At 46.6% G+C, this 27,866-nt stretch overlaps 1 protein-coding gene across 2 annotated transcripts in view; it reads right to left on the reverse strand.

Moving 5' to 3' along the window:
* The window catches only part of HK2 (hexokinase 2), a 57,995-nt gene extending 32,536 nt beyond the window's left edge, over window positions 1-25,459 (reverse strand). The window contains exon 1 of one of the 2 annotated variants that reach the window (XM_081200926.1): window positions 25,314-25,459. In XM_081200926.1, coding sequence (XP_081057052.1) covers window positions 25,314-25,361 — 48 coding nt within the window. In that variant the 5' untranslated portion in view covers window positions 25,362-25,459. Of the gene's footprint in view, window positions 1-6,309; window positions 6,507-25,313 lie in introns of those variants that run through there. The other variant, XM_081200925.1, reaches the window with a different exon arrangement.
* Between the last annotated feature and the right edge of the window lie 2,407 nt (window positions 25,460-27,866).

Here is a 27,866-nt window from a genome sequence, read left to right on the forward strand (position 1 = left end):
CATCTCCAGGAGACAACCCTGCATGAATAGGGCATGTGGAATTTTTCAGCTTCCAGAAATGAGGGGTGCTAAAAAGTTGAAACATGACTTGGGAATTCAAAAGATATTTTGGTTCAATTAATATAATCTAGTTTTGCTTGGTAAGTGAAAAGTGTGCAAAATTGCATAGAAATCATTAAAAATGATTGCCAATTACATGCAGTTGTTGTTGTTTAGCATTACCTAATATTTCCAGAAGGCAAAATTAAAATTATTTGGTTTTCCAAAAATAGTTTATGTGCTTCTTTATCAAACGTAGATAGACTTACCAAGTTAAGTACAGTGGTACCTCAGGTTACATACGCTTCAGGTTACATACGCTTCAGGTTACAGACTCCGCTAACCCAGAAATAGTGCTTCAGGTTAAGAACTTTGCTTCAGGATGAGGACAGAAATCGTGCTCCGGCGGCGTGGCAGCAGCAGGAGGCCCCATTAGCTAAAGTGGTGCTTCAGGTTAAGAACAGTTTCAGGTTAAGTATGGACCTCCGGAACGAATTAAGTACTTAACCCGAGGTACTACTGTAGCAGATTTGAACTTAAGAACTACCCTGACAAACTAATCAACCTGCTATAGACCCACAAACATCATCTTAGTCAGCATCTTTGTAGGTTTTGGTTGGGTTCTGCCAGGAAGGGTTTAGATTTTGAAAGACTTGGATTCCGATCCTGTCTCAACTTGCTGGCTTGCTTGATTCCCTCAACCAAAATCACTAGCTTTAGAGAGAACAGGCAAAGATTGAGGCACAGCAAGGATCTATTATAGTCCACCTCTATGCACGTTTACTCAGAAGTAAATATCACTGAGTTCAATTGGGCTTGCTCCAAAGCTAAGTCTGCATATGATTGCTGCTTCACTGCACATCCCTATGCACATTTACCCTCAAATTCTCACAAAGTTCAGGGGTTTACTCACTAGTAAGTGTGCTTCTAATTATAGAAACTATTCTGTGGATAGATGACTTCATTCACAGGCCCTTTCTGCAGACTCTGCTCAATGATGCTAAAGTTCTTGGCAATGAAACTCAACTTTGAGAGTGATCAAGGTATGCCAATGCAGGTGCCCTCTTTGGGAATATCCCAGCAATGTAAACACAAATGGATACCCTGAATTGCTAGAAATTATAAGCCAAAAGAGCTGTCCCACTGTCTTTCCTTTGCCTCTCCTCCACCTCAAATTGCATCAGTTTACAGTGCAACTTCTGCAACAGCATAAATGTCCATGAGTCACATTCATAAGTAAGGGCTGGGGAAGTTCCTTTTCCTAAACGCTGGCAAGTATTAATTAAGAAAAGAGGGAAAACATTACAGAATCTCTTGATTACAGAAAAACTGAGTTTATAGCTCAACAACAAAAGTCAGTGACTTATATAACATGGCTGCAGTGTTTCAACAGGCACATCCCAAGGGCAGTTCATGAGGAACTGGGATTCTGAACTGGAAAGGCCCTGGGGAAAGCTGGAAAACAGAATCATAGAATTGGAAGAGGCCACGAGGGTTATCTAGCCCAACCCCCTGCAATGAAGGGCATTTTCACCCAACCTGGGGCTCGAACTCATGACCCTGGGATTAAGAGTCTCATGCTCCACCAACTGAGCTGAGATTTGTGTTTACAGCTTTGGAACCCTCTGGAGATTTTTACCTGCCCACCTCTTTCTTTGGAAGCAGCACATTGCTGGTTTCCACCAACCACAATAAAACTGCAATTGGTCAATCAGGTCCCTCTAGAATAGCCTCACCCATTTCTGGTACTTCCAAGATGCTTCTAGGTCAAGTCTGAATAACACAATGGATTAAGGTAAAAGGTAAGGTAAAGGACCCCTGGATGGCTAAGTCCAGTCAAAGGCGACTATGGGGTTGGGGCGCTCATCTCACTTTCAGGCCAAGGGAGCTGACGTTTGTCCACAGACAGCTTTCCAGGTCATGTGGCCAGCAGGACTAAACCGCTTCTGGCGCAAAAGAACACCATGAAGGAAAGCAGAGCGCACAGAAACACTGTTTACCTTCCTGCCACAGTGGTACCTATTTATCTACTTGCACTGGCGTGCTTTCAAACTGCTAGGTTGGGAGGTGCTGGGATTGAGCAACGGGAGCTCACCCCATCGCAGAGATTCGAACCACCTACCTTCTGATAGGCAAGCCCAAGAGGCTCAGTGGTTTAGATCACAGTGCCACCCACAACCCTAACCCAATGGATTAGAATTTTAAGAATCTGGGATTTTTTGTCCCATATTACATAAGAACAGTTACTCACTTGACATCATCAAGTGCTCTCCAACCTTTTCTAATGCGCCAACAAGGATGCAGGGGCTACCTCAAAAGGATGCCCTTTGGGGGTTCTATGTCTCTGACTGCACTAAGGGCTCTACAAATTGCATGCAATACTTTCCCAAAGTTTCTTCCACACCATGTGCTGCAGGGAAGGTAGGCAACACCACCGAGGTTCAAGCAGTTTGGTTTGCCAGGGTGTGTCCTGAACAAAAAGAAAGGGGGTGCCTTCCCCCAACCTTCCCCCCCCCAATTATTTCCTGCCTCCTTATTTTCTGGGTCCCAAACTACACCTATCCAAATGAGATCTGGTTGCTGCAGGCATGGTCCATTTTAAGTGAAAGAATCACTTCCAAAAGTGACCCACTTTGGACAGAAAATAGTTAAAAGTTCAGACCCTTCTCTCCTCCACAAGGAGGGACAAACTATTATTTCACAGGGAGCAGCAATTAACAAGATCAAAGGAATGGCCAGGCTGTGGCATACAGGCTGTTCCCAGGTTGCAACTAAGTAAACCATCAAAAAGAAGAATGCCAATTATGCTACATTCCCTCTGTTACATCTTCATCTGCATAGAACATCCTTCACCTACTGGTGACTTCCAAATGCTCTTGGACTATAATTCCCATCAACCTCATCCACATGTAGGGCCTGTTTGCAGGTTTGGATGGGCAGATGAGGAGGGAGGAGGGAGTCAATGAGCACTCAACCAAGGCAGAAGGCATCGTCTCTTGATAAGGTTCGAGGGTCCCCCAAACTCATGGTCAGACTACAATTCCCACCAGTCAACATGGTTGCATGATGTTGATGTGTCCCCTGGTGCTGATGCAAGTTGCAGTCTGAAACATCTGGAGGTCAGCAGGTGGGCAAAGGGCGCTGTAATGAGAGGGAGCCAACTCTGATGCTATCTGTGATCTTTGTCATAACTGCAGGGACTTTCATAGCAATAGAAAGAGATCACATGAGATCTCCATTTGTTATTTCTCAACCCAAGGTCAGAAAAGGAGACACGAGTTATGCAGTGTTGGCATATTTGCAGTCACATTCCTCCAGAGACAGAAATTAAAACCAGCGTAACATTTTAGAGACTTGCACAAGAAAAGGGAGGAGAGAAAGAATTAGAGCAAATAATGAAAGGAAGCAGAGGAACCCCTTTAGCCTGATGTCAAATAACCTTCTGCACATGTGGAGCTTCCCCTCCCCACACCCCAAACCTAGAGAAGAGGGAAGAAAATATCAAAACAGCTTTTCAGAAGTCCCTGGCACAGAGGGCAAACCTTCGCTGCCCTGCCCCTTGCTTTGCAAAAAGGATCTTTTCCTCCTCAGAAACCCTGATACAGTGGTACCTCGGGTTACATACGCTTCAGGTTACAGACTCCGCTAACCCAGAAATAGTACCTCGGGTTAAGAAATTTGCTTCAGGATGAGAACAGAAATTGTGCAGCAGCGGCATGGCAGCAGTGGGAGGCCCCACTAGCTAAAGTGCTGCTTCAGGTTAAGAACAGTTTCAGGTTAAGAACGGACCTCCAGAACGAATTAAGTATGTAACCATAGGTACTACTGTAATTCTCACTAAGATTTCCTAACTTAAGTCAGCCCTGGGCCACAAGGAAAAAAGGGAGATGCCAGCAGCTCTTTTTTCCTCTGCAACTCTGGAGTCACAGGAAGGAGGAAAGCTGTAACAGTCCAACAGCTGGAATGAAGGGAATGGAGCAGAGAGGAGTGGGAAAGGTTTTCCCGAGATCAAAAGCGCAGCAGAGGCAGCCTTTCCCTGTGTGACTTTGACAGGCTGTGTGTGTCTGTCTGAGGGATCATCTAGATCATGGTAGTCCATGCAGCAGAGGCATTTTTTGGCAGTCCTCAGCAACATCTTATGCCCCTCCTAGTCCTCAGGCCACCTTCCCAAAGCCTAGTTAGTGTTTTCCCAGCTTTGGGAAGGCAGCATGCAGGCATCAAATTCTGGCCTTGCTTCCCCACCACCACCACCATGCAACAAGGCAGAGTGCAGCCGTGGGTTTTGTATCCAAGTACTCTCACTTGGTATGAAAAGTTAAGACTGCCCTGATCTAGATAGTAAGCCATCCAAAAGCAGAAGTGTGCCACTTGCATCAGTTCCTGTTGGGAGGCAACAGCTGCTTTGCTTCAGCTCTGTTTGCACACAAGCCAGCAAGGCTTGCCAGCCGGCAGGACAAAGTGGCTTCTGCAGGCAGCACATCTGGGACACTGTGAAGTAGAGTCGTGGGGGGCAGGCAGATCTGAGCCAGGATGCACAACCCCCAGGGGACATCCTCCTGCGTACAAGTCCCCCCACTCACTGTGATGGGGAAGAGGCTGAGGAAAATGTCTCCCTGCAAAATAGCAATCAGATCACTGTTGACACTGATTGGCAGTGACTATTCAGGGCCTCAGACTGGGAGATGCCAGAGATTGTACCTGGCACCTTCTGCATGCACAGCAGTCACTCTACGGCCTGTCCCTTGGTCAAAGGGGCCATTTGGATGTTCTGCCTTGAGGATCAGAGGGTTTGGGCTGGTCCTGCTGGCAGCAGGTCACCCACGTCCAAAAGCTGCTGCTGTGGGCACTCAGAGTGTTGGCACATTGAAGCCACTAGCAAGCTATAATGAAAGAGGTTGCCTTCTGTGGCCATCTGCTGCTCAGTGTCAGAAAGGCATTTGCAAGATTTGATAGCCAAGAGGTCACGATCCAGCTGACATGGAACCTTATAGGTACCTAAAAACCCCAAATGGATGCATATTGCATCATTACGGGCAGCTGCACTCCACTCTGCACATGCCCCTTGCCAAGATTAAGCCTGGGCATTGGAAACGAAAAGGCAGCACCGAACCAAGTGGCAATCCTGCGCAGGTTTACTCAAGAAATACCACACAAAAGCTTTGCATCAGAATAGGCTCTGCAGAAGCATGCCCACATCTATAAATCTTCATGTGGCATGTTATTATTTTAAGCTACTGCAAACTCAAGTCATCTGTATTTAAATACAATTAATCTTGCTCCTGAGGCTCCAACCACACACACCAGTCTCTCCCACAGAGTTGCTAGGCTAAAAAAAGAAGTTTTCCCAATGCCTAAAGTTCTCAGAACTAAGCAAGCTTCTAAAAAGGTAGGTTTAAAAAAGTCACTGCCTCGAGGCTGAGGTCCACGGAAGCGGATGCCACAAGGAGGTGGGGCGTAATTTTTAAGTGAAAACAGATTCCTTTGTTGTCTGCCGGGGGGGGGGAGAGATCATCCGGGATCCCTCCATCACCACTACCCGCTCCTGGCATCATAAAGGCTGGAAGAGGCCGGGGAAGGAGTAGCCCCAAAATGCTGGGGGGGGGAGGGGCGGCTTTCTTCCAATCGTATCACGGCATGAACTTTCCCCCTCCATCCTGATCCACTGAAGGGAGCAACTATCGAGAAGGAAAAAGCAGGATTGGGACCCTATCTCTTCCAGAGAGTCGTGGAGGGGGGCGCGCTCTCCTCTGCAATACATGAAAAGTTTGGAGAACGAAACAGACTTCAGTATTGGGGGGGGGGAGGCCATAGTCCAGCCCCCACAAACGGGAGGGGAGAAAGGGTCCCATCTGCATTCCACGTGGAAGCCGGAAAGAGCGCCTCGCATCTCCTACTGCAGCTAATATAATCCTATTTCTCCCCGGGCAGTGGTCAGATCTTGGCGGCAGCCACCGCCGCCGCCCCTTCTTCCCCCTGTCCCGGGAAACGGGGCGCCCAGAGCCGCCCAACCCACCTAAGACGAGAGGTCCCTGGTTTCCCTTTCAGGGATCTCCGCGTCTCCCGCGCAGACGGGAATTCCCCGCTTTTAAGCTCCAACTTAAAAAGCACGCAAACGTTCCTTGCGCGTCCCTCTGAGCGCGTGCAGAGCGGCGCCCCCCCCCCCAATCGCGCCGCCGTTTCCCGAGCGGGCCCCTGAGCTGCCCCCACGTGCTCGCCCCGCTCCCTCGCCCAGCCGGCCGGTCCCTCGGCGGGGCCCCGGCGCGCCCTCACCCGCTGCACTTGGCTGTGGTTGAGCTCGGTGAAGAAGTACGCCAGCAAGTGGGAGGCGATCATGGCGCGGCGAGACGGGGGGCCGGAGCCCCGGAGCCGGGAGAGGGCGGCGAGGACGAGGCGGAGGCGGCCCTGCCTGGCTACCCGGCGCGGGAACAAAGTGGCTTCTTGAGGCTCGCCAGCGATGCCATCCTCCCCTGCCGGCTCCCGCGTGACGCGCCCTGCCCGGCGCCTCCCATTGGCCCCGGCCGGAGGGTGTGTAGAGCCTCAGCCTCGAAGCAGGAGGAGGAGGAGGAGGAGGAAGGCGGCTGCTCGGAAAGTTCAGCGGCCCACCCAGGCGGCAGCAGGCTCCTGAGCGAGTGCAGAGTGCAGCGCCCGCCCCGCCCCGCCCACAGCCGAGGCTCCCCAAGGAAAAACGCGCCCGGGAAGTTGTGGCTCTGTTTGTCCCCGACGCGAGGCGCTTCTACTCGGACCCAAGTCCCAGGATCCGTGCCCAGGCTCTGAAAACAACACAAGCGCCCGCTTGGGCATAGCCTCGGGTATCCGAATGGGTCCAATGCGCCACCCGGCCCTTCCCTTTGCACCTCCCTGGCCACGAAGGCGCTTTCTCGCTCGGGGCATCTTGCGTGGGGCGGCTGAGCAAAAGGAGCCCTAAAGAGAGGCCAGTTTGGGGATTGGGGCTCTTTATTGTCCTGCAAGTGCAACATCGGAAACTAGCTGCGCCCCCGTTGTGCATGGAGTCAGCGCCCCTCCAGGCACCGCATCCCGCTCCGACCCGCCGCGCACATGGCGCTCCGGCTCCCAGGTTGAGCTGAGGACTCGACGCGCCGCCCTGCCCTGCGCTGCCCCGCCTTCGCCGGCGTCGTCACTCCGCCGGGGGCTGGCGAGCGTGCAGAACCGCACGACGCTCGCCTGAGCCGGGAGGGGCTGGCGCAAGGATCGCCGCCTGCCGGAGACGCGCGGCGGCGTCGGGTTCCTGAGCGCGTGCGGAGTGCGGCCCCGGGGCTAGACGCGCTGCTTCGGAGTTGGCTGCCGGCAGAACTCTGAAGGGGACGCGAAGCTTACAGTACTCCCCTGCAGAGCCCAAAGGGTGGAGGAGCGAAATAGTTCTTATCGGGACAGAAAGCCATTTTAAATTCCAGTATGCACCCTGAGGGTCGTGATGATTCTCCATTAAAAATGGCTTATATAAGGAAAGCTAAAAGTGCTTTTGGTGCCCTTTGAGAAAAGACTTCCAAATAGAAAGCTTTATGGTGCTGTCCCGTTCTTTGGCAAAGATGGGGAACCTGCGGCCCTGCAGAGATTGTTGGACTCCAACAGCATGGCTGGTGGTCAGGACATTTGTGCCCTGTCCTTCAAGCCCAGAAGAGCTTGCATGCAATCAAGCATAGTATTTGGAGACCCGCACAAATTTCCCACTCCTCTTCTACAGGATGGGCAAGCAATCCACTCAAACAGAGCTGTCAATCAGGCTGTCAGTTATTTTGCAAGTGGGATTGAACCACATACATGGCAAATTCAGTCAGAGACATAGAAGACTTCCACACCACCAGTACATTCCAGAGTGGATTCATTCACCTGCTGTCAAATGCAGGTTGTGTAATTTTTATTTTTATCATGTATTTTGTATTTTTTTATATTGCATTTTTATGTTGCAAACCACCCTGAAATCTACAGATGAAGGGTGGTATACAAATTTTAATAATAGCAACAACAATAGCATATTTGGCCTTCTTGTGCAACAAAACCTATATCCAAAAAAACCCTCCACCCCACCACCCCAGACAGTTTGCAATAAGGACTGTGAAGGCGAAGATGCATTGAATATCTGAAATGATGATTGCTTGAACTAACGTCATATAACCTCACTGTATAGTCACAGTTGTATAATTGAGAACCAGTACGGTGTAGTGGTTAGCATGCTGGACTAGTACCTGGGAGACCAGGGTTCAAATCCCCCACTTAGCCCACTGGGTGTGACTGCCTGGGCCAGTCGGTGGCTCTCAGCCTAACCTGCCCCCGTAGGGTTATTGTGGCGGAGAAGTATGTATGCCACCTTAGCTTCTAAACTAACAAATCAGAATCAATGCTCTTTAGACACACAACATTGTAGAACCTCCCACCCTGCATTCTTTGTACAATCAAGTCAGAGTGAATGCTGAACAAACAGGCTGTCCGGAAGTGATTGTACTGCATTGCCTGTGGTCTCTCCTCCAATGAAATGAAGGAGGAAACTGAAGATCTACTGTACTAGCTGAGTAGCATTAAGAAGCCGTGTGTCAGTCTACCAAAATAACTCCATCTACACTACTGGACACCCTGCCCCATGCTGGTGCTAAACTCCCCCAATGTCGATTTATGCTGGCAAGTTGCACCCACAGGGCAGAGTGTGGGCACAGCCTAGTTTTGCCACCCTCTAATCTCTACCATACCAGCAGCATGCCAGCAATAGCAGTGGCTCTTTGCAGTGGATCTGCAGCTGGTGGCTCATGAAGTTGATCATGGCAACGTCATTGGCTGCCTCCACATGCAGTGTTTGTGGACAGTGTAGCCCCTGACTGGGAGACCATGGCATAGATTCAAGTAATGCCAGGGACACACCTGCTGTTTTTACGTCGTTTCTTATTTGTGTGTATATATCCATTTAAAATATTATGAAATTGCTTCTTAAATAACATGCTTCACAAAGTGCTTTATCACATTGAACCCCCAGTAACTCCATGCAATATTATGAAGATGAAGGGAGCGTGCTGGATCAGGCCACCCAGAGCCCCGTGGAGAACCCACAAGCAGGATTCGAGCACAGCAGCACACTTGCAGTTTCCAGCGACTGAGATTCAGAAGCATTTCTGCCTGCGACTGTGAAGTCACAGCTTAGCCATCACGGCTAGCAGCCATCGATAGACAAATTCTGGGAGGAGGGAGCCAATTCTCTTTTAAAGTCATCTTTGTGGTTGGTGGCCACATTACCTCTTGTGGGAGCGAGATCCATAATTCTAACTATGTGCTATTAATTTTAAAACAAAGAATCTGATCTAAAGCATGGCTGGTCCATGGCAGCATCGCCCTCATCCAGCCCCCACCTATCTGCCTGCCTTCTTGCCTCGACCAGCCTAGGGGTGGCACTGGCCAAGGTTGTCCGCTTCCTCCTGCTCCTGGGGTTGCCCTTGGAAAGTCAGCAGGGAGGGGGGAGATGGGGACAAAACTAGTTGGTTCTGCCTCTCCTCTTGGCACTGACTGCCTCTAATTACTGTTTCGGCTCCCTGCCTTCCGCCCCGTGAGTCCAGATGGGTGCCAGCCACTGTGACCAGTCACTGTGTTTTCTTCCTTCCCCACAAAGCTGAATAGGTACAGGTGGTGTAGCCGCAAGACTGTGAAATTCTGGGCATAAACCTGCTCTGCTCATCTGTGTAACATCCTACCACTCTTGGGCAAGAGAGCTAGTGGTTAGAGTGTTGGGCCAGGTCCTGGGAAACTGGGGTTCAAATCCCCCACTCAGCCATGAAGCTCACTGGATGTCACCCTGGACCAGGCCTCTCAGCCTAGCCTGCCTCTCAGGGCTGGTTGTGGGGGGTTAAACAAGGAGGGGGGGCGACCACATGCGTCACTTTGAGCTCCTTGGAGGAAGAACTGGGGTAGAAATGCAATAAATAAATAAAATGTGTTAGAATGGGGTTTTTTTTGGGGGGGGGGGATTGAAGAGGATGAAACCAGCCCAGCTAAATCGGCAGCTGCAGTACTTTGAAATGATTACCCAATTTTGATGGCCAGTTATGGGGTTTTGATCTATGGAAATAATCTACAAAGATGGATGCATTTAATTAGGGGACAAGAAGTTAGCAGCAATTTACGATGTTAAAAATACCATGGAAGGTGGAGCTCGAGTGTGGTTTCACTATATCCTAGGGCCACAATGTTTAACCAGTTAATTAGTTGATTAAGGCTGTTGTTCTGTACACAGCTGCATGGGAGTAAGCCCCATTGAACTCAATGGAGCTTGTTTCAGAATAAACCTTCACAGAATTACCTTATATAACTGGTGCTGATTAATTGGAAAGCAAATGTCTCAGAGCTTATTAGTAAGACAAGTGCCTATGGAAAGTGCAGCTGCCAAGAAGCAGCATTTTAAAATTAGGAAGTCCAGGACCTCTTTTACATAGGAGGGTGACAGTGACTCTTCTGCCTCCAGGACGACACACGCACGCACGCTCAACCTCTAAAGTAGGGCTGGGCGATAACTGGTTTTCAATATCGCGATATATCATCAGCTAAATATTGTGATATATCATGATATGATATATATCATGAAATAAGGAAGGAACTACGCAGAGGCAAACAGGACAATGTCCTGGCAACTACTTCTGCAAGTCTTCACAATCCACCGCCACTACTGCCAGCACTCTCTATCACTGCCGCAAGGCCTTATAGGCCACGGCCGTTACTGCTGCCACTTTCCATTGATTTGGACAAAATGGCCTTGTGAACCAATTTTGGGCCATGGGCAGGAAGTTCTTTTTTTAATAAAATTTTTATTGAATTTTCACAATTTATATAAATACACACAATACACAATACAAACATACAAACACAAAAACAAACATGTATAATTTCAAATCCTTTTTTTCTTAAAACTTATTTCACCGACCTCCTCATACCTCCCCTTTCTGCATTCCAATTTCAAAATTTATTTCAGCAAATCCTCCCCCTTAATTTTATCTAGTTGTTTCCTTTTCTTTTCCTCTACTTAATCTTTACAGCTGTAATCCACTTACTTTCTATAACCACAACATTTTAGCACTCATTAATTTTACAAAATTTCTTAAGATAAATTTTAAATTTCTTCCAATCTTCTTCTGCCGTCTCTTTCCCCTGGTCTCGGATTCTGCCAGTCATCTCAGCCAAAGCCATATAGTCTATCACCTTCATCTGCCATTCTTCCAGAGTGGGTAAGTCTTGTGTCTTCCAATACTTTGCGATGAGTATTCTTGCTGCCGTTGTAGCATACATGAAAAATGTTCTATCTTTCTTTGACACCAATTGGCCAACAATGCCCAAGAGAAAGGCTTCTGGTTTCTTAGGGAAAGTACATTTAAGTGCCTTTTTCATTTCATTATATATCATTTCCCAGAAGGCCTTAATCTTCGGGCACGTCCACCAAAGGTGAAAAAAAGTACCTTCAGTTTCTTTACATTTCCAACACTTATTATCAGGCAAATGGTAGATTTTTGCAAGCTTGACTGGGGTCATGTACCATCTGTAAATCATTTTCATAATATTCTCTCTTAAGGCATTACATGCTGTAAATTTTATACCGGTGGTCCACAACTGTTCTCAGTCAGCAAACATAATGTTATGACCAATGTCTTGTGCCCACTTTATCATAGCTGATTTCACTGTTTCATCTTGTGTATTCCATTTCAGCAGTAAGTTGTACACTCTTGACAAATTCTTAGTATTGGGTTCTAACAGTTCTGTTTCTAATTTTGATTTCTCCACCTGGAAGCCAGTTTTCCTGTCCTGTTTGTAAACCTCCATTATTTGATAATAATGGAGCCAATCTCGTACTTTAACCTTCAATTTCTCGAAACTCTGTAATTTCAGTTTATCTCCCTCCTGTTCCAAAATTTCCCAATATTTTGGCCATTTGGCCTCCATATTAAGCTTTTTCACAGCTTTTGCCTCCATTGGCGACAACCACCTTGGGGTTCTATTTTCCAACAAGTCTTTATATCTAGTCCAAACCTTATATAATGCTTTCCTAACAATATGATTTTTAAAAGCTTTATGCGCTTTAACCTTGTCATACCATAAATATGCATGCCATCCAAATACATGGGCAGGAAGTTCTGCAACACCTGATCCATTGTAAATAGGAAAGTGTGCACTGGAAGGTTCAAGTGCCTGTTTCTACAAATGTTAAATTGTGTTTTGTGCTTTAAAAAACATACGTTTTCCACCCTGATTGCTTTCAGAGAAATAAATATTTAGTTTCTTCATGGAGCTTCACTTTGTAATTTTATAGCTCTCCCCTTTTAAAGGGCTGTCTTCCTCTCCCTTGAACTGTGCCCTGCGAATCTAAAAGCCCCTCCCAGGGCATCTGTCCTGTCTAAATATAGCCTCAATGTAGTTTTATTGAATGCTGTAAAGGGCACGGAAGAATTAATACTTCCTGGGGAGCTTTCTGTACAGCAGCACCTTGACTGGATTTTACAATCCCTCGCAATCACTCTCTAAGGCAAGTCATTTAGCACAGAACCGAGAGGGAGACTTTGTTCTCCCAGAGGACATTAGAGGTGTGTCTGAACCACACAGGTACAGGGGTGGGCTGATACGGTTGGAAGCCACTCCACGAAAAAACAAGACCCCTGCCCAAAGAAAACTATTTAGGAGAAGAGTTGGGAGTGGGTGTTATTGCCACATTTTTTAAATAAAAAGGTTCTAGGCTGGAACCCTTTTTGATGTGGAAAGAGGCATGTTCTTATGTGAAGTTCCACAGAATCTAACGTGGTCCAAATCTAAGCAGAGATTTATTGCCAGAAGAACACCAGACAGTGGTCCATCCAGGTTAGCACCCCGTTCTTAGATGATCCAGACACTGATCTAGCCCTTATATAGGGAAAGATCCTTGGAAGTCAAGCCTGCTACTGTCACAGATGCTGGTGCTGTTTAATCTTTTCAGCATGACACTACGTCATTCACTGACTCCTGCTAAACCCCAGGCAAAATGAATGCGTGACTCAGGCTCAATAGAATGGAGAACATCTGCCCTTTGCTTGTAAATGACTTTTAAAAAACCCATTGCAAATAAGATACATGCAAACAGTGGATAGCTAAGCCCTTTCCTCAAGCATCTTGGTAGGTTTGCACAGATAAAATATGAACGGCACTCTCACTCCCGGTCCATCTAGCCCAGCATCCAGTTCTCACCTTGGCCAACCAGATGCCCAAATGGGAGGCCCACAAGCAGGATTTCCAGCAACTGGGATTCAGGAGCATGAAGGCAGAGAAGACCTGTCCTGGCTAGTAGCCCCGATAGCCTTCTCCTCCATGAATTTGTCTCATCCTCTTTTAATGCCACCTAGGATGGTGGGAGGGAGTTCCACAGCTTAACTATGCATAATATGAAGACGTACTTTCTTTTATCTGTCCCAAATCTGGATGTGTTACTGTTAACAAAGTAAGCCAGCTGCCTAAACTTTTGCTTTGCCAGCACTAAGGTGGTTCCTCCTCTCAGGCTCACATTCGAAAGACACAATGCAGGAGGGAAAGGGGAGGGTTGGGAAGAGGGGAAGCAACCTCAAAGTGACAGCTTTGCCTTTGCAGATTCTGGCCATGGGTAAGAGCGGCAACCCGTGGCTGATCTCAGTGGCAGCTCTGGCTGCCATGCCCTTGGTAAAAAGCAGCCTCATTGTGGCTTCCACCTGAGGATCTGTGGGACTTGTGGTTTTGCGGTTGGAAAGTGAGATGTTTTTACTAAAAGAGTCTGACCACAATTCCCAGAATCCCTTCAGAGAAACCTCTGAAGGTGCCTCAGGTGGTAGAATCCTGTGAGCGTGGCACCACACACACACACACACCACTGCCAGAGAAGCAGGAAGAAGTAGTGGCAACTGAACTCTTGTGAGATTTCGCTGCTGCTGCAGCAGCTTCACCTCATTTTTCCCATGGCAATGAGCCGCCCATCGCTGCTGCCACTAGAGAAGCAAGAAGTGGTGGCTTGTGTGTTCTGACGAGATCTCACCGGAAGCCGAAGCTGTGTGACTCCAGTAAGCAGGACTGCAGTAGCAGTGAGAGAACAGCACCTTCCCATTTCGCCTCAGGCAGTGAAACAGAATGTGTCCTGGTCATTTTACAGTTTCTTGAAATAGAAACAATCTTAGTCAGGCCAGTTTCCAAAGGGTAGAGAAGAGGCAGAGCACGTGGGGTGGGATGTGGGCAGAGCAAAGAATTCCTGCTGCTTGGCTGCTCAAGAAGGCAGAGCTCTAGGCTCCAGGAACACAAGCGGTCCTACCACCCTCATATCTGAGAGCAGCATTTCAATATATAGGTATCTGCCTATATACATAAAAGTGCAATGCTGTCATCACACGCAGCCCCCGTTGGAGGATTTGCAGTGTCACATCACAATCTTGGAAATGGTGTGGGGAAAATGAAAGGGGCACTTAGTAGTTGCATGGGGTGGGGAGGGGAAGTTCTAGAGGGTTAATGTGGGGAGAATGGTGGGGGATTGGTGAGTAGAGTGAGCAAGGACACAGCAGTGTGTGTGTGTGTGTGTGTGTGTGTGTGTGTACATATATATGACAGATCAGTATTGCTGCAGGGGTTCATGATGAAGAATACTGACAACTAGGGACAAAACTAGGGATCACAGCTCACTGGCAGAGCACATATGTTGCATGCAGAAGGTCCCAGGAAAAGTCTCTGGCATTTCCAGCCCATCCAGCTAGTGATGGAGAAGGCGCTTCTCTGTCCGAGTCCCTGGAGAACCATAGAGAATACTCAACAAGAATCCAGATGAACAAATAGTCTGACTTGATCTAAGGCAACTTCCATCATTGGCTCCTGCTACTGCCTTTTAGCATTTATCACACTATAGCATTTTCACAGGCATTTGTCTCCATAATTATTTTACAACAGCCTTCTAAGGTAGGCTAATATTATGATCTCCCTTGTTGCAGATGGGAGAAAGGCTCAGACAAGAGGCACTTACATAAACGTGAATCCAGATGCCAGCAATCTTGGCGTGAAAACACACCCAACATTTCCTTGCCCATACAGGGCTCAGAGGGATCCGGTTTTTCCAGCTTTGCACACAGCTGACTGCCTATCCTTTGTGTCAGTCATGAGGTCTCTCCCTTTTCTGGGAGGATGGCTGTGGACAGTGTCACTTGGCTGGACTTTGCATCAGTCAGAAAGTTACTTCCCCCTTCCCACAGAGAAGTAGACAAAATGTGTTTTTTCGAGAGTGCATGTCTGTTTGTGCAAAGGGATAAGCCAGCAAAGGCCGAAATATTGGGAAATTTTGGAGCATGACGGTGATAGAATAAAATTGCAGAGCTTTGAAAAATTGAAAAACAAAGTGAGAGATTGGCTCCATTATTACCAAATAATGGAGGCTTACAATTTGGACAAAAAAGTTGGTTTCCAGGTGGAAAAATCAAAATTGGAAACAGAATTGTTGGATCCAAAAATTAAGAATTTGTCAAGAATGTATAACTTGCTGTTGAAATGGAACACTCAGGATGAAATGGTGAAATCAGCTATGATTAAATGGGCACAAGATGTTGGGCATAACATAATGATGGCTGACTGGGAACAGTTATGGACCACGGGTATGAAATTCACGGCATGTAATGCCCTAAGAGAAAACTTAATGAAAATGATTGATAGGTGGTACATGACACCAGTCAAGCTTGCAAAAATATACCATTTGCCCGACAATAAATGTTGGAAATGTAATGAGACTGAAGGTACATTTTTCCACCTTTGGTGGACATGCCCAAGGATTACGACATTCTGGGAGATGATTTATAACGAAATGAAAAAGATATTTAAATATACTTTTTTGAAGAAACCAGAGGCCTTTCTCCTGGGCATGGTTGGCCAATTGGTGTTAAAGAAAGATAGAACTTTTTTTATGTATGCAACAACAGCAGCAAGAATACTTATCGCGAAGTATTGGAAGACACAAGATTTACCCACACAGGAAGAATGGCAGATGAAGTTGATGGACTACATGGAATTGGCGGAAATGACTGGCAGAATCCGAGACCAGGGAGAAGAATCGGTGGAAGAAGATTGGAAAAAGTTTAAAGACTCCTTAAAGAAATACTGTAAAATTAATGAATGTTAGAAAAATGCTGGAATGAAGTTATATGGCTTTAGTAGAAATGTTATAAGGAATTAGGTATAGATAGATTAATAGGGTATTAAAGGGAAAAATAAGGTTAGAATGTGTTAAGATAATTATAGGATAGAAAATAGAGGAAGATGGAGAGGAATTGCTGAAACAATAGAAGCGGAAGACAAAAAGGGAGGTGTGAGGAGGTCGTGGAAACATGTGAATGAAAGATAAGATATTGAAATTGGATTGTGTTTTGAATGGTTTTTGTTTTGTTTTGTTAATTGTTTGTGTTAGTGTTGTGTAGTGTTTTTTGTACGGTAGTGTATTGTTGTATTGTTTTTCTTTGGTTTTTTTGTAGTGTTGTGTTTAAATTGTTGAAAATTAATAAATATTAATTTATTTTTTAAAAAGGGATAAGCCAGTAAAAAAACGAAAGCCCACTTGAATCATCAGGGCAAGAATGACCTGAAACTAAGCACACATGACGTATTGCTACAGCAGTGGCCCCCCACACACCCCGACTGCAGTACCCACTAAGAACATAAGAGCTGGCTGGATCAGGCCAATGTCCCATCTAGTCCAGCATCCTCACATCACAGTGGCCCACCAGATGCCTGTGGAAGACCCCATAAACAGGGTGCAAGATGAACTCTCTCCTTCTGTGATTTCCAGAGACTGGTATTCAAAAGAATTGCTGCCTCCAGCTGTGGACAATGTAGCCTTCATGGCTAGTAGCCACCAACAGCCTTGTCCTTCATGAATCTGTCTACACCTCTTTTAAAGTCATCCAGATTAGTGGCCATCACTGCCTCCTGTGCAAGGAGTTTCGCAGCTTAATATGCGCTGTGTGAAGAAAAACCTTGTTTTATCTGCCCTGAATCTTCCAACATTCAGCTTCTGAGGATGTCCAAAAGTTTAGTGGGATTCCCCTTCCTTGTAATATGAATCCAGTGGTTTTGGTCCAACCCTCAGTAGCAGCAAAAGCAACCCTGCTCCATCTTCCATGTGACAGCCCTTTTGCACCCAGGTGAGAGGGTGCAAATGTGGGTGAGCGGAAGAGCCATGCTTGCATTTCAGAGCAAGTGGGTGGGTAGAGGCCCCTTTCCAAGGGCTCAGCTGTGTGAAAAGGACTCACGGTTGCCCACAATGGCTTCGTATTTGAGAGGAGGACTGGAGTGACTTTTAAAACCATTCAGTCTTTCTCCTTCACACCCTATACCCTACAATGCAATTCACCTGGGATTTGTGCACCAGACCAAGAATTTGTTGTGCAAGAGGCCTCCCTGAAAGAGCACGTGGGCAGAACTGCAAGGCCGGGTCAGAAACCTCCCTGTCCCTTGTAACCTGAGCATGCTGGTCTGGAATAGAAGCTGCCACATGCCTGCCAAGCTGCCCCATCAAAATGGTGTGGAAACTGACCACTGATCAGACCCCAGTGCTCCAGCTTGGGTTGGACCTCAAAGTGCAGGGTCCTGTGGCCCTCAATGACCAAGAGAGCAGCAGAGATTGGAGGAGGCATCAACTAGCAGGCCCAGCATCAGCACCAGAGATGTTCTACACATACTAGGGTCCATCAGGTCAGATGCTGGTTGCTGCAGCATCGCTCCTTCCTTCTTCTTTTTTAAAAAACCATATAGCCGAGGAATGGCCAAGGAGGCATGAACATGGTTGCAAATGCTCATTTTATTAAAGCTTTTCTAGTACTTATTCCCAAATGTTTGGCAGCAGGAAACAATACAGCAGCAGAAAACTCCTTTTTATTCCCGTAGTCATGTTGGTGCTGTGAGTTTTTATCAATGTGAAACTGCATATGCTCAGAGTATTTATTTTTGCAGTCCGTATTGGCCAGCTGTTTTCTTGCTTTTTGCTTCAGCTTATCAGAAAGGCAGTTGCAGTTGCAAAGCATATAATGGCTGAATGGGAGAGAAGTGTGATTTGTGTGCTTTGCAACTGAAGTATTGCACAAAGCTCCCCACCGCCCCCCATGCAAAGTCCACAAGAGCCAAGCAAGAGGCAGCAGCCAGAGGAAGATTTAGGGGAGCACAACAAAGAGCCTCAGGGGTGCTACACCTATGATGTAGAATGGAAGGTGAGAGGTGCACATAAGAGGTACAGCAGCTACATAAGACCAGAGTGGCCCCTCCTGGATCCTTAGACCCCATTTCTGGCCATATCAGGGGAGCAGGAAGCTCTGGCCAGCCATTCTCCCCATGTGCCAGCTGCCACACTGCCACCGCAAGGAAGAAGGTTCAGGGGTCTTGGTGCTTCTACTTCAAACCCACTGCTCTTCACTCCTCCAGTGACCTCTACTTGCCTTTTTCCATCTAAGCTCCTGCCTTGCAGAATCATATGCTCCAGGTTGACCCAGCCAAGCATAACTTTAGCCCAGGCACGGCTGCAAAGCACCTCCTCAGGAAGGAACAATTTGCAAGGGAGGAGGCGGTACTTAAGATCCCACTGTCCCACTGAAAGTCTTTCCCCTACACAGAGAGAAAGAGAGAGAGAGACAGTACCTGTTTACATGGAAGATGGAGCCAGCTTGTTTTCGGCTGCTCCAGGGAGAGGACCTGAACCAATGGATTCAAATGACAAGAAAGGACATTCTGACTAAACCTTAGGAAGAACTTTCTGATGGCAAGAGCCCTTTGACAGTGGAACAGATGCTTTCGGAAAGTGGTGGGCTATCCTTCAATGGAGGTCTTTAAACAGCATTTGGACGACCATCTGTCTGGGATTCTTCAGCTGTGATTTCTGCCTTGCAGGCGGTTGAACTAGATGATCCTTGGGGTCTCCTTCCAACTCCATGATTCTACCCCACCACTAATAGGGGTTCCAGAAAAGCAACCTGGGGAGGGATTTCAGAGCGAAGAGAGAGTGGGGGTGGGTGGGTTTTGCACACATATATGCCACACAACCACCATTCTGCTGCTGGAGATTCTGCTGTGCACACATTGCAGTGGGAAAGAAGTCGATGGGTTTGTATTACCCATGGCTGCATCATAACATGTCAAAAGATGGAAGTACACTAATGTGCTCATTCCAATGGATCCTTTGCAAGTTGGAAAACTGCATCACAACATCCAGAGAAATGCAGATTTTGAGTGACTGCCTCTCCTTTCCTCTCCTCTCCCCTCCTCTCTCCTATATTGCTTATTTTCCACTTTCCTCTTCCTCAAGTGTTACTCAAGTGTGCTTGCCACAACCAGAGCTGTCAAAAGCTGGCTTCTTCATCCAGAGGGCAGTTTGCATTGCAAGCAGGATATATAAAGCACAGAGCAAAGAATATGAATGTCATTCATAATAACATATATTCATCTGTCAACATCACTTACATGGATTGCTTCTTGCTAGTTACTTTATTTTTTTTTCAAACATAATTTTTATTAATTTACACCAAAACAAAATAAAAATAAAAATAAAATTCTACATCTTATTATCACAAATTACTTGCTAGTTACTTTAAATAAATAAAAAAGTCTTCCAAACTGATATCATAGAGCTGGACTCGGGCTGTGTTTCTGCCAAGAAGAATCCAGGAGATTAAGGTGACAGTCCAGCAATTCATAGCAGTGATTTACAAGGGATCCTGGATGGAAAATGTACTTGGCTCATATTTACTATACTAACCTCTCTGATTTGGAATGTGTAAACACATTTGTTGTTGCCAATGGTGAGTTTTCCCTGAAGTGTTGTGAGGCTGAGCAACCATCTTACTTGTTTGTTTATGCATTTCTAGCCCATCTTTTTCTCCAAGAAGCTCAAGGTAGCATACATGGTGTTGTTTAGTCATTTAGTCGTGTCCGACTCTTCATGACCCCATGGACCAGAGCACACCAGGCACTCCTGTCTTCCACTGCCACAGTTTGGTCAAACTCATGCTGGTAGCTTCAAGAACACTGTCCAACCATCTCGTCCTCTGTCGTCCCCTTCTCCTTGTGCCCTCCATCTTTCCCAGCATCAGGGTCTTTTCCAGGGAGTCTTCTCTTCTCATGAGGTGGCCAAAGTCTTGGAGCCTCAGCTTCAGGATCTGTCCTTCCAGTGAGCACTCAGGGCTGATTTCCTTCAGAATGGATAGGTTTGATCTTCTTGCAGTCCATGGGACTCTCAAGAGTCTCCTCCAGCACCAGAATTCAAAAGCATCCATTCTTCAGAGATCAGGCTTCTTTATGGTCCAGCTCTCACTTCCATACATCACTACTGGGAAAACCATAGCTTAAATATACGGACCTTTGTTGGCAAGGTAATGTCTCTGCTTTTTAGCATACATGGTACCCCCCCTCATTTTAATCCCCACAACAACCCTGTGAGCTAGGTTAGACTGAGAGGCAGTGACTAGCTCAAGGTGACCTTCATGGCTGAGTGGCAGAATTCAAACCCTGGTCTCCCAGGTCCATTGCTGTGATGGCTGGGACTGATTACAGTTGTTAGGCCAAAACATCTGGAGGGGACCAGGCTAGGGAAGGCTGATCTAAACTCAATGGGTCCAAGACAAAAATGATCATCTTCCTCCTCAAGAGTCATGTTACGTCTCCCATTCCAGCATGGCAAAAACATGTCCCTTCCTCTCTGCCCCCTGGCATACAATTCTGTGCCCTGTTGTTGCCTTGTTTTTGTTTGATTTCATTTAATATTTGCAACCCACATTCCCCACACAGCATAGTGCAATAGTGGCAGAATAGCAGCCCACAAAGCCATATGTCAAATGATCAAGAGAAAACAGCAAATAAAGATAATGCAATGCCCACCTCCAGAGCCTTATGTCAGCCCCCATCACCTCTGTCCAGAACTCTGCTGCAACTCTCTCATCCCTCTGATCATGCAATGCCTCTCCTGAGCTAAATATACATACAGGCTTCCTGTCCGTACCCAGATGCAGCCCCTCCTGTCTCTCCAGACATCCCAATGCACACTTTCTGAAGTACCATTTGCACACTGAGAGCTACACAGAATGACCACTTATGCCTTATTGAAACAGAGGAGATGCATTGCTCCAAAAAGGAAGCGGGCGAAAGAGACATATGCATAAACTTTGCATGTGCTAGCAGTTTATAGTCACAGGTGCAAATTTAGAAATAATTGCTATATATTTTTTAATGAAATGCATCTCATCATAATGACCAGGTGACCTCAGCTGTTCACTGCTGATGGGCAACTTCAAGGCCCACTGATCTTCGCCGTTATGGTTCTTCCTCTTCAAAACAAACTTGGGACTGGAAAAGCACTTTACTGTCCTCTGTAGAGCATTATGGATGCAACACGACTACCTGAACAGTGACTAGTGCAATATGTGGTGCTTTCTAAATGGTTTGTTGCAGCATGTTGAAACCGACACTATGCAAGACGGGAAGCTAAATTGTGTCAGTTCTTTGAAAATGAAAATACGTTGAGAAAGGACCCAAGACAGTCAGGTGGTAAATCTGGATTGCACACATAACAGAGCACACCAGGTCTTGTGTCACCAGGCCTAGATGCCAGGTGGGGCTCCTGCTGGGGGTGTGTGCAGATAAGAGTCCCCTGGTTCTGCTGCAATGAGGAGGTAGGCACACTGAGGGTGGGGCTAGGGAGGGAGTTTTGCCCAAGGCTCTGTCAAAACCTGGACCCCAAACTGCCACACATGTGCATTCCACATACCCCACTTAGTAGAACGGGTCAGGGAATGGCCATCTGCCTTGATGCACATGCCTTGCTTGCAGAAGTTTCCAGGTTCAATACCCTCAAAGCTTGCAGGTAGGGCTGCGAAAAGCTCCTGCAAGAAGTGCTGGAGAGCGACTGCCAGTCAGAACAGACAACACTGAGCTAGTTGGATTCAAGGTCTGATTCAATATAAGGCGGCTTCCTATGCTGTCAAAGTAGCATATCTATCTCCTCCCCTTCTCTTGCCATATTAATGGTGCACTGCAGGAAACGGTGACATACTGAGTCAGATCATGAACCCACCAAGCTCAGTATTGTCTGCTCTGACTGGCAGTGGCTCCTAGCTGTACCTCTCCCAGCAATACCTGGAGATGTTAGCAGGGGCTGAACCTGGGACTTCTGCATGCAAGGCAGGGTGCTCTGCAATCTGCGCTATGTTCCTTCCCCCAGCAGGTGGGAAAAGCACATCCCACTTTTGTGGGGTCTAGTTGAATCACTAGATCTCAGTTATTTATAGTTCTCTTTGACGCAGTAAATGCATTTTCATTTTGGGGTAGTTGTTTCAGGTATGTACACGTCTGTTATTGTCACACAACATCACCATCATTAAGCGAGTTCCATGCTAATGACAAACCGTGCTCAAAGCTGTTCAGAAAAAGCTGGCATGTCAGGATGGAGGCTTCTGGGTGGGGCTGCAGGAGGTGAGTGGTGGGCCCTCCCTCAATGGAGGTCTTTAGGCAGCGCTCTGCTTGGGATGCTGTTAGATCTGGATCCCTTGCACTGAGCAACAGGTTTGATGAAATGGCCTACAAGGCCACCTTCCCATTCTTTAATTCTAGATTTGTAGCTTGGTGGTATTTTTAAATGCAGCCTTGGAGAAGTGTCCACCTGGTTCATACCCCCCTGAATCAATGACAGATGTTGCACCAGCAGCTCCCCTTCCTAGAGAAACATTAAAGAAGCAGGATTGAGCATTTTCACCAATGCTAAAATACCTGCACAGGTTTGTTTCCAAGCCTAGCTCAAAGTGCTAGACTCACCATGGTATGGTCTGATCCCTTAGGAATCTGCCTGATTGTCAGGTGCCTATGGAGGCTCTGTTCTGAATGCTCCACTCATGGAGGTAATGAGCATGGAGGCTGTAGACAGGGCCTTTTCGCTGGTGGCACCCCAGCTGGGGATCTCCCTCTCAGAACAAGTCACCAATCACAAGCCCCATTAACATTACATGCTCAAAATTTCAAAGCCACACACTCTCTCCCGTCTATCACACACATTCTACTTCCTTGAACCTACAGAGGCATTTCTGTCATTCTCTGCGCAACTCAGCCATTCCAAAAGACTAGCTATGGCAAAGAGGTCTCTAAGCAGAAAAAGCATGTGCTTGACTGGGCTGTCACTACATCAGCCCTAGTAGGAAAGCCCTTCCTCCATCTGAGAACTGTGGAATGCTAAGGATGCTTAGCATTCCACAGTTCTCAGATGGAACTGCCAAAGAATCCTGGGAACTGTAGTTTTCCCATAACAGAAGTCATGTGCTTTAAGTGTACATTGGATGTACTTTGAAATAAAAACACACACACACACAGGGCTGGACCAAGGCAGTTGGTCCACTTTGAGGCTTTCTACAATTCAGCAGTATATAAATTTTATGAAACAAATCAATGAAGGCAAAGTAAAAGGTGATGCTCCCACCATACAGAATCCAACCAGCTTGGCAGGTGAATCCTATTGCAATTGCAGCAATGGAGCAACATTCACCCCCATTCCTGAGGGCAGCAGGACTCATGGGGGGGAATTGGGGGGGGGGGCTTGCTGTAACACCCAGCATTTTCTTTGCTCAGGTAAATGCCAGGGCTGAGCCTGAACCTGAACACATCCAGATAGGAGGGAAATTGTTGAACTGTAGACATTTACTCTCTGGCTGAACCCAAGCAGTCTGCACTGAGCAGAGAGAAAGCTCAGTTTGTCCATCAGGTCGGATGTGTTTGCTTAACTGACTCTTCTCATTTTTATTTAAATGCTCAATTACACAGTTAAAACAAGTATTGTTGTATCTCAGTAAAGAGAAGATTCTGAAACTATTTCATGTAGATTTAGTTAATTAACACAGAGACAATTAATGCATTCTTTGGCAAACCCTCTTCAATACTTGGCTCGAATCAAGAGTTGAAGCAGAATGACTTGTAACAGAACAATGCAATTAGCCCTGATCCCTCTTTCATGGGGGCAGCCCCAATTTAAAAGTCCACCGTTAACATGTATATTAGTTAATTAACCAATCAATCTTGCAATCAAAGCTAATTATTATAAATACATCTTTCTGCTTAAACTTCTGAACCATTTCTTTTGCAGGCATTTTTTCCCCCAAAAAGGGAAAACATGTTATTCCTTTCACAGCAAGCGTGTGCCATGGTCATATTTAATAAAATCTTGTCTGTTTTCTGAGTGCTCTCTTCCCCAGACAGAGCTACATGCTTATTTTAAACCTCAGTATATGTGGGGAAAATGCTATTCTGAACCTTGCATCACTTACTACCAGCAGCAAGATTTTCGGGGAAACACCTGTCTGTAGACTTAAACTAAGGGCAGCAAACTTCAACCAGAACCAAGCCAGTTCAGTTACACTGGCTGCAAAATCCAACCAGAAAACTTAATGGGTTTGACACTGGGTTCTGTTAACAGAAGATGCTTCTTTAAGTCTTCTTCCTAGAGGCCTTATGCCCACTTAATATATTTACTCCAGGAATACAGTTCCAGATGTCCTGCAGGTGTCGTTGGACTCCCATCAATCATGACCTCCCATCAGTCATGACCTCCCATCAGTCATGACACCATGGTCAATGGACCTCCAGTTGCTGGAGGTCTACAGCTTCCCCATCCTTGCATATAGTTCAATCACACTCTGCTTTCTTTAAAAACCATTCTCTGCTTCCAGTCTCAATTATCTGCACAACTCTAGTTTATCAGTTTATGTTGCCCTGTAAAGTCAACAGAATCATGCATAACAAACTAGTTTCAACATACGGGGTGTCAACACACATCCCGGACAATGCAGGATATTTGCATTGTCCATCTAGATTTTATCTTTCCTGTTGCTGAACATCTCCTTTCCCTGATCGCTATGTTTTCCATACAGTGTTTCCTTCCTATCAGGCTTTGGAGGAATCAGAGACAGAGAAGGCACACAGAGAAAAACACACCAGCTGAAAATTCACCATGGAGCAAGGCAAGATGTGTTCATCCTGAACTTTTCAGGATTATAAACACTGCAAGTGACTAGGAAACACTAGACTGGAATGTTAGTATTTAAACCTGTGGTGAAAAGGCTTGCACCAAGTTCATCTGAAGGATGAGCTACCTGTTTGCTCGAGGAAGCTGAAAATTACACATCTGCCTAAAGTGTATTCCTATTAAAGATACTTTATTTTCAAGTGGGCTGTAAAAACTGAAGCCTGACTGGCTTCTCCCTCTCACCAAAACAGATAAGGTGAGGTGCTTAGAAGTGAAAAAAGAGTGCTCTTACCTGGTTGACGATTTCCTGGTCCATGGCATCAAGGTCCCTGCCAGCCATCCTCTCTCTCAGTTGTGGGGAAGCAATTTAGAACAATGTGGTGCCTGCTGTGGAGTTCCCTCTTTAAAGACTTGCTCAACGCGGACTGAGTGGGTGGAGAGAGAGAGAGAGAGAGAGAGAGAGAGAGAGAGAGAGAGAGAGAGCGCGCTAGCATCTACGAGACTCACAGAGGGAGGTCACTGCCTGGGCTTGAGGCAGAGAAATACGGGATTGTAGCAGGAAGCAGTTTAATCCCAGAGCTGAGCGATGATGAGCAGCCAAATAAATAAATAATTCACCCCTCTGCTGTCAAAAGGCTTGTCTGTGAATGTAAAAAGCCAGAATCTTTGGGGCGCTGGGAGCTTTGCTCGCAGCCCTGCTCTGCTCCAGGGTAAAACTGGCACGTGGCCGGCAGGAGGGAGTAACGCAGGAGGTTCAATGCAACTTATTCATTTTGATTTCACAAAGCAGATGAGGGACATTTCTGCAACTGCGCTGAAAACATGGGGGCAGGTGGGGGGAGCAGCTCAGTCACTGAACCCCCTTTTGTGTGCAAAGGTAGGGGGGTCCCAGCCAGGTTCAATCTCTGACACCTCCAGTTTTTCTTAAGGTTCTCTCAAGAACTCATTCTGTTAGAAAAGGTCTCTCTCTCTCTCTCTCTCTCTCTCTCTCTCTCTCTCTCTCTCTCTCTCTCTGTGTGTGTGTGTGTGTCTGTCTGTCTGTCTGTCTGTCTCTGAGACCCTGGAGAGTTTCTGCCATTCCGCAATGTCCGTTCAGGATGGTTTGGACTACAACTCCCATCAGTCTCAGCCAGAACAGCTGGGCTCCCACCAATGCTGGCATGACACAGCTGTGCTGATGGAGGTCATAATTCAAAACATCTGGAGGCCATCAGACTGGGGATGGGGAGGGAGGCTTTCTTATTAATCCATTTAGGTGCATTTAAACATTGCTAGTTTGAATACTAGAAAATTATCTGGTATTAAGACTGTAGCCCCTGTACACAGCGTGAAACCACTGTAAACAGGCATGGCTTCCCCGCACAGAATCCTGGGAACTGTAGTTTGCTACGGGTGCTGAGAGTTGTTCTCCCAGAGCTGCGATTCCTGGAGTTCCCTGGGAAGAGGGATTGACTGTTAAGCCACTCTGGGAATAGTAGTTCTGGGAGGGGAACAGGAGTCTCCTAACAGTTCTCAGCACCCTTAACAAACTACAGCCCAGGATTCTTTGGGCAAAGCCATGGTTGTTTAAAGCAGTGATGCATTGTGCAGGTGAGCCTGGGAGACAAGACCCCTTTTCAGGCATGATGAGTCATCCTGTTAGATAAGAGCAAGTGATTGGAAGAGCAGGCCATGCCCACCCCTGCTGTCATCATCTTCATCAACAACAACAACTTTATTGCACTAGCCAAAGGACATGGCTGCATTCACAAAGGGAACAAAGAGAGAAGCAACAATAATCATAAAAAATAAAAACATCAGGCACTGCAGATACAATGAACCACAATCACTTCTCCCAAAAATTATTTGTTGCATACGATAGAATAGCAAGGGGTTCTCAGGTAGAATGTGCCAGCTTAAATCACCTTTGCAATTGACCGCTATTTTATCTAGTTCTTTTCTCCTGATCTTCTTAGCTGTCAACGCATATAGCGCTGCTTTATAAGTTACAAAGTCATCAGTATCACTCAGCAGCCATTTCCCCCTTTCCACCCTCTTCGAGTGTGTTCCATTCGTGAGTAGGGGTTTTATATATCGATCTCTTGGTTCTATATATAGCGGGCATTGCAATAAATAGTGGTACAGGTCTTCCACGCAAGGTTGCCCACACAGACAAAGTCTCTCCTTGTCCTGTACTTTGCCATACTGACCATCCACCACCGCTGAGGGCATCAATTGGAATCGTAATTCTGTAAAAGCGATTCTTAGTACGGCAGGTGGGAGTTCTGTCAAATAACTAGCTTGGATGTGCTCTGTTTTGATAAGTGGGAATCATGGTGAATGTTTGCTAGAGGCAATCATGGTTAAATCCCTTTCTGCACCGGACCTGAAGAGACAATCTCTTAAGTGCCTCTTATCCATCTTCATGATCACCTGGAGATCTTGTAATTGATATTGGGTCAAGAGGCGTTGGATGCCATCCTTCCAACATTTGGTCTGTTCCCGTTCTGTGTGGGCCACAAGTGGGGAATCTCTCCTCCGAGAGAGATTGAAGTCTTTTCACATAGTTTAGACACAGATAGTCAGTTCTAGCCCGTATTGTTGTCACACCCACTTCACTTTCCTGAGGAATTTGTTCTGTACTATTTCTAAGGCTTTGTTAGCATTTGGATCCATGCTCCATATCGCTACTCCATGAAGCATCTGGGAGACCACTTTACTGGCAAAGATTTTCAACACAGTTTCTAGTAACTGGCCACCCACCGTAAAATAGAATTTCATTAATGACCCCTGCTGTCATGTCAGCCCTCCACCATCCACAGGTGTGGAAGGTCTGGAGCAGGGAGCCAACTCTGGACAATTAGGG

The sequence above is a fragment of the Podarcis bocagei genome (assembly GCF_964188305.1).
Source record: "Podarcis bocagei genome assembly, chromosome: 7".
NCBI lineage: Eukaryota > Metazoa > Chordata > Lepidosauria > Squamata > Lacertidae > Podarcis > Podarcis bocagei.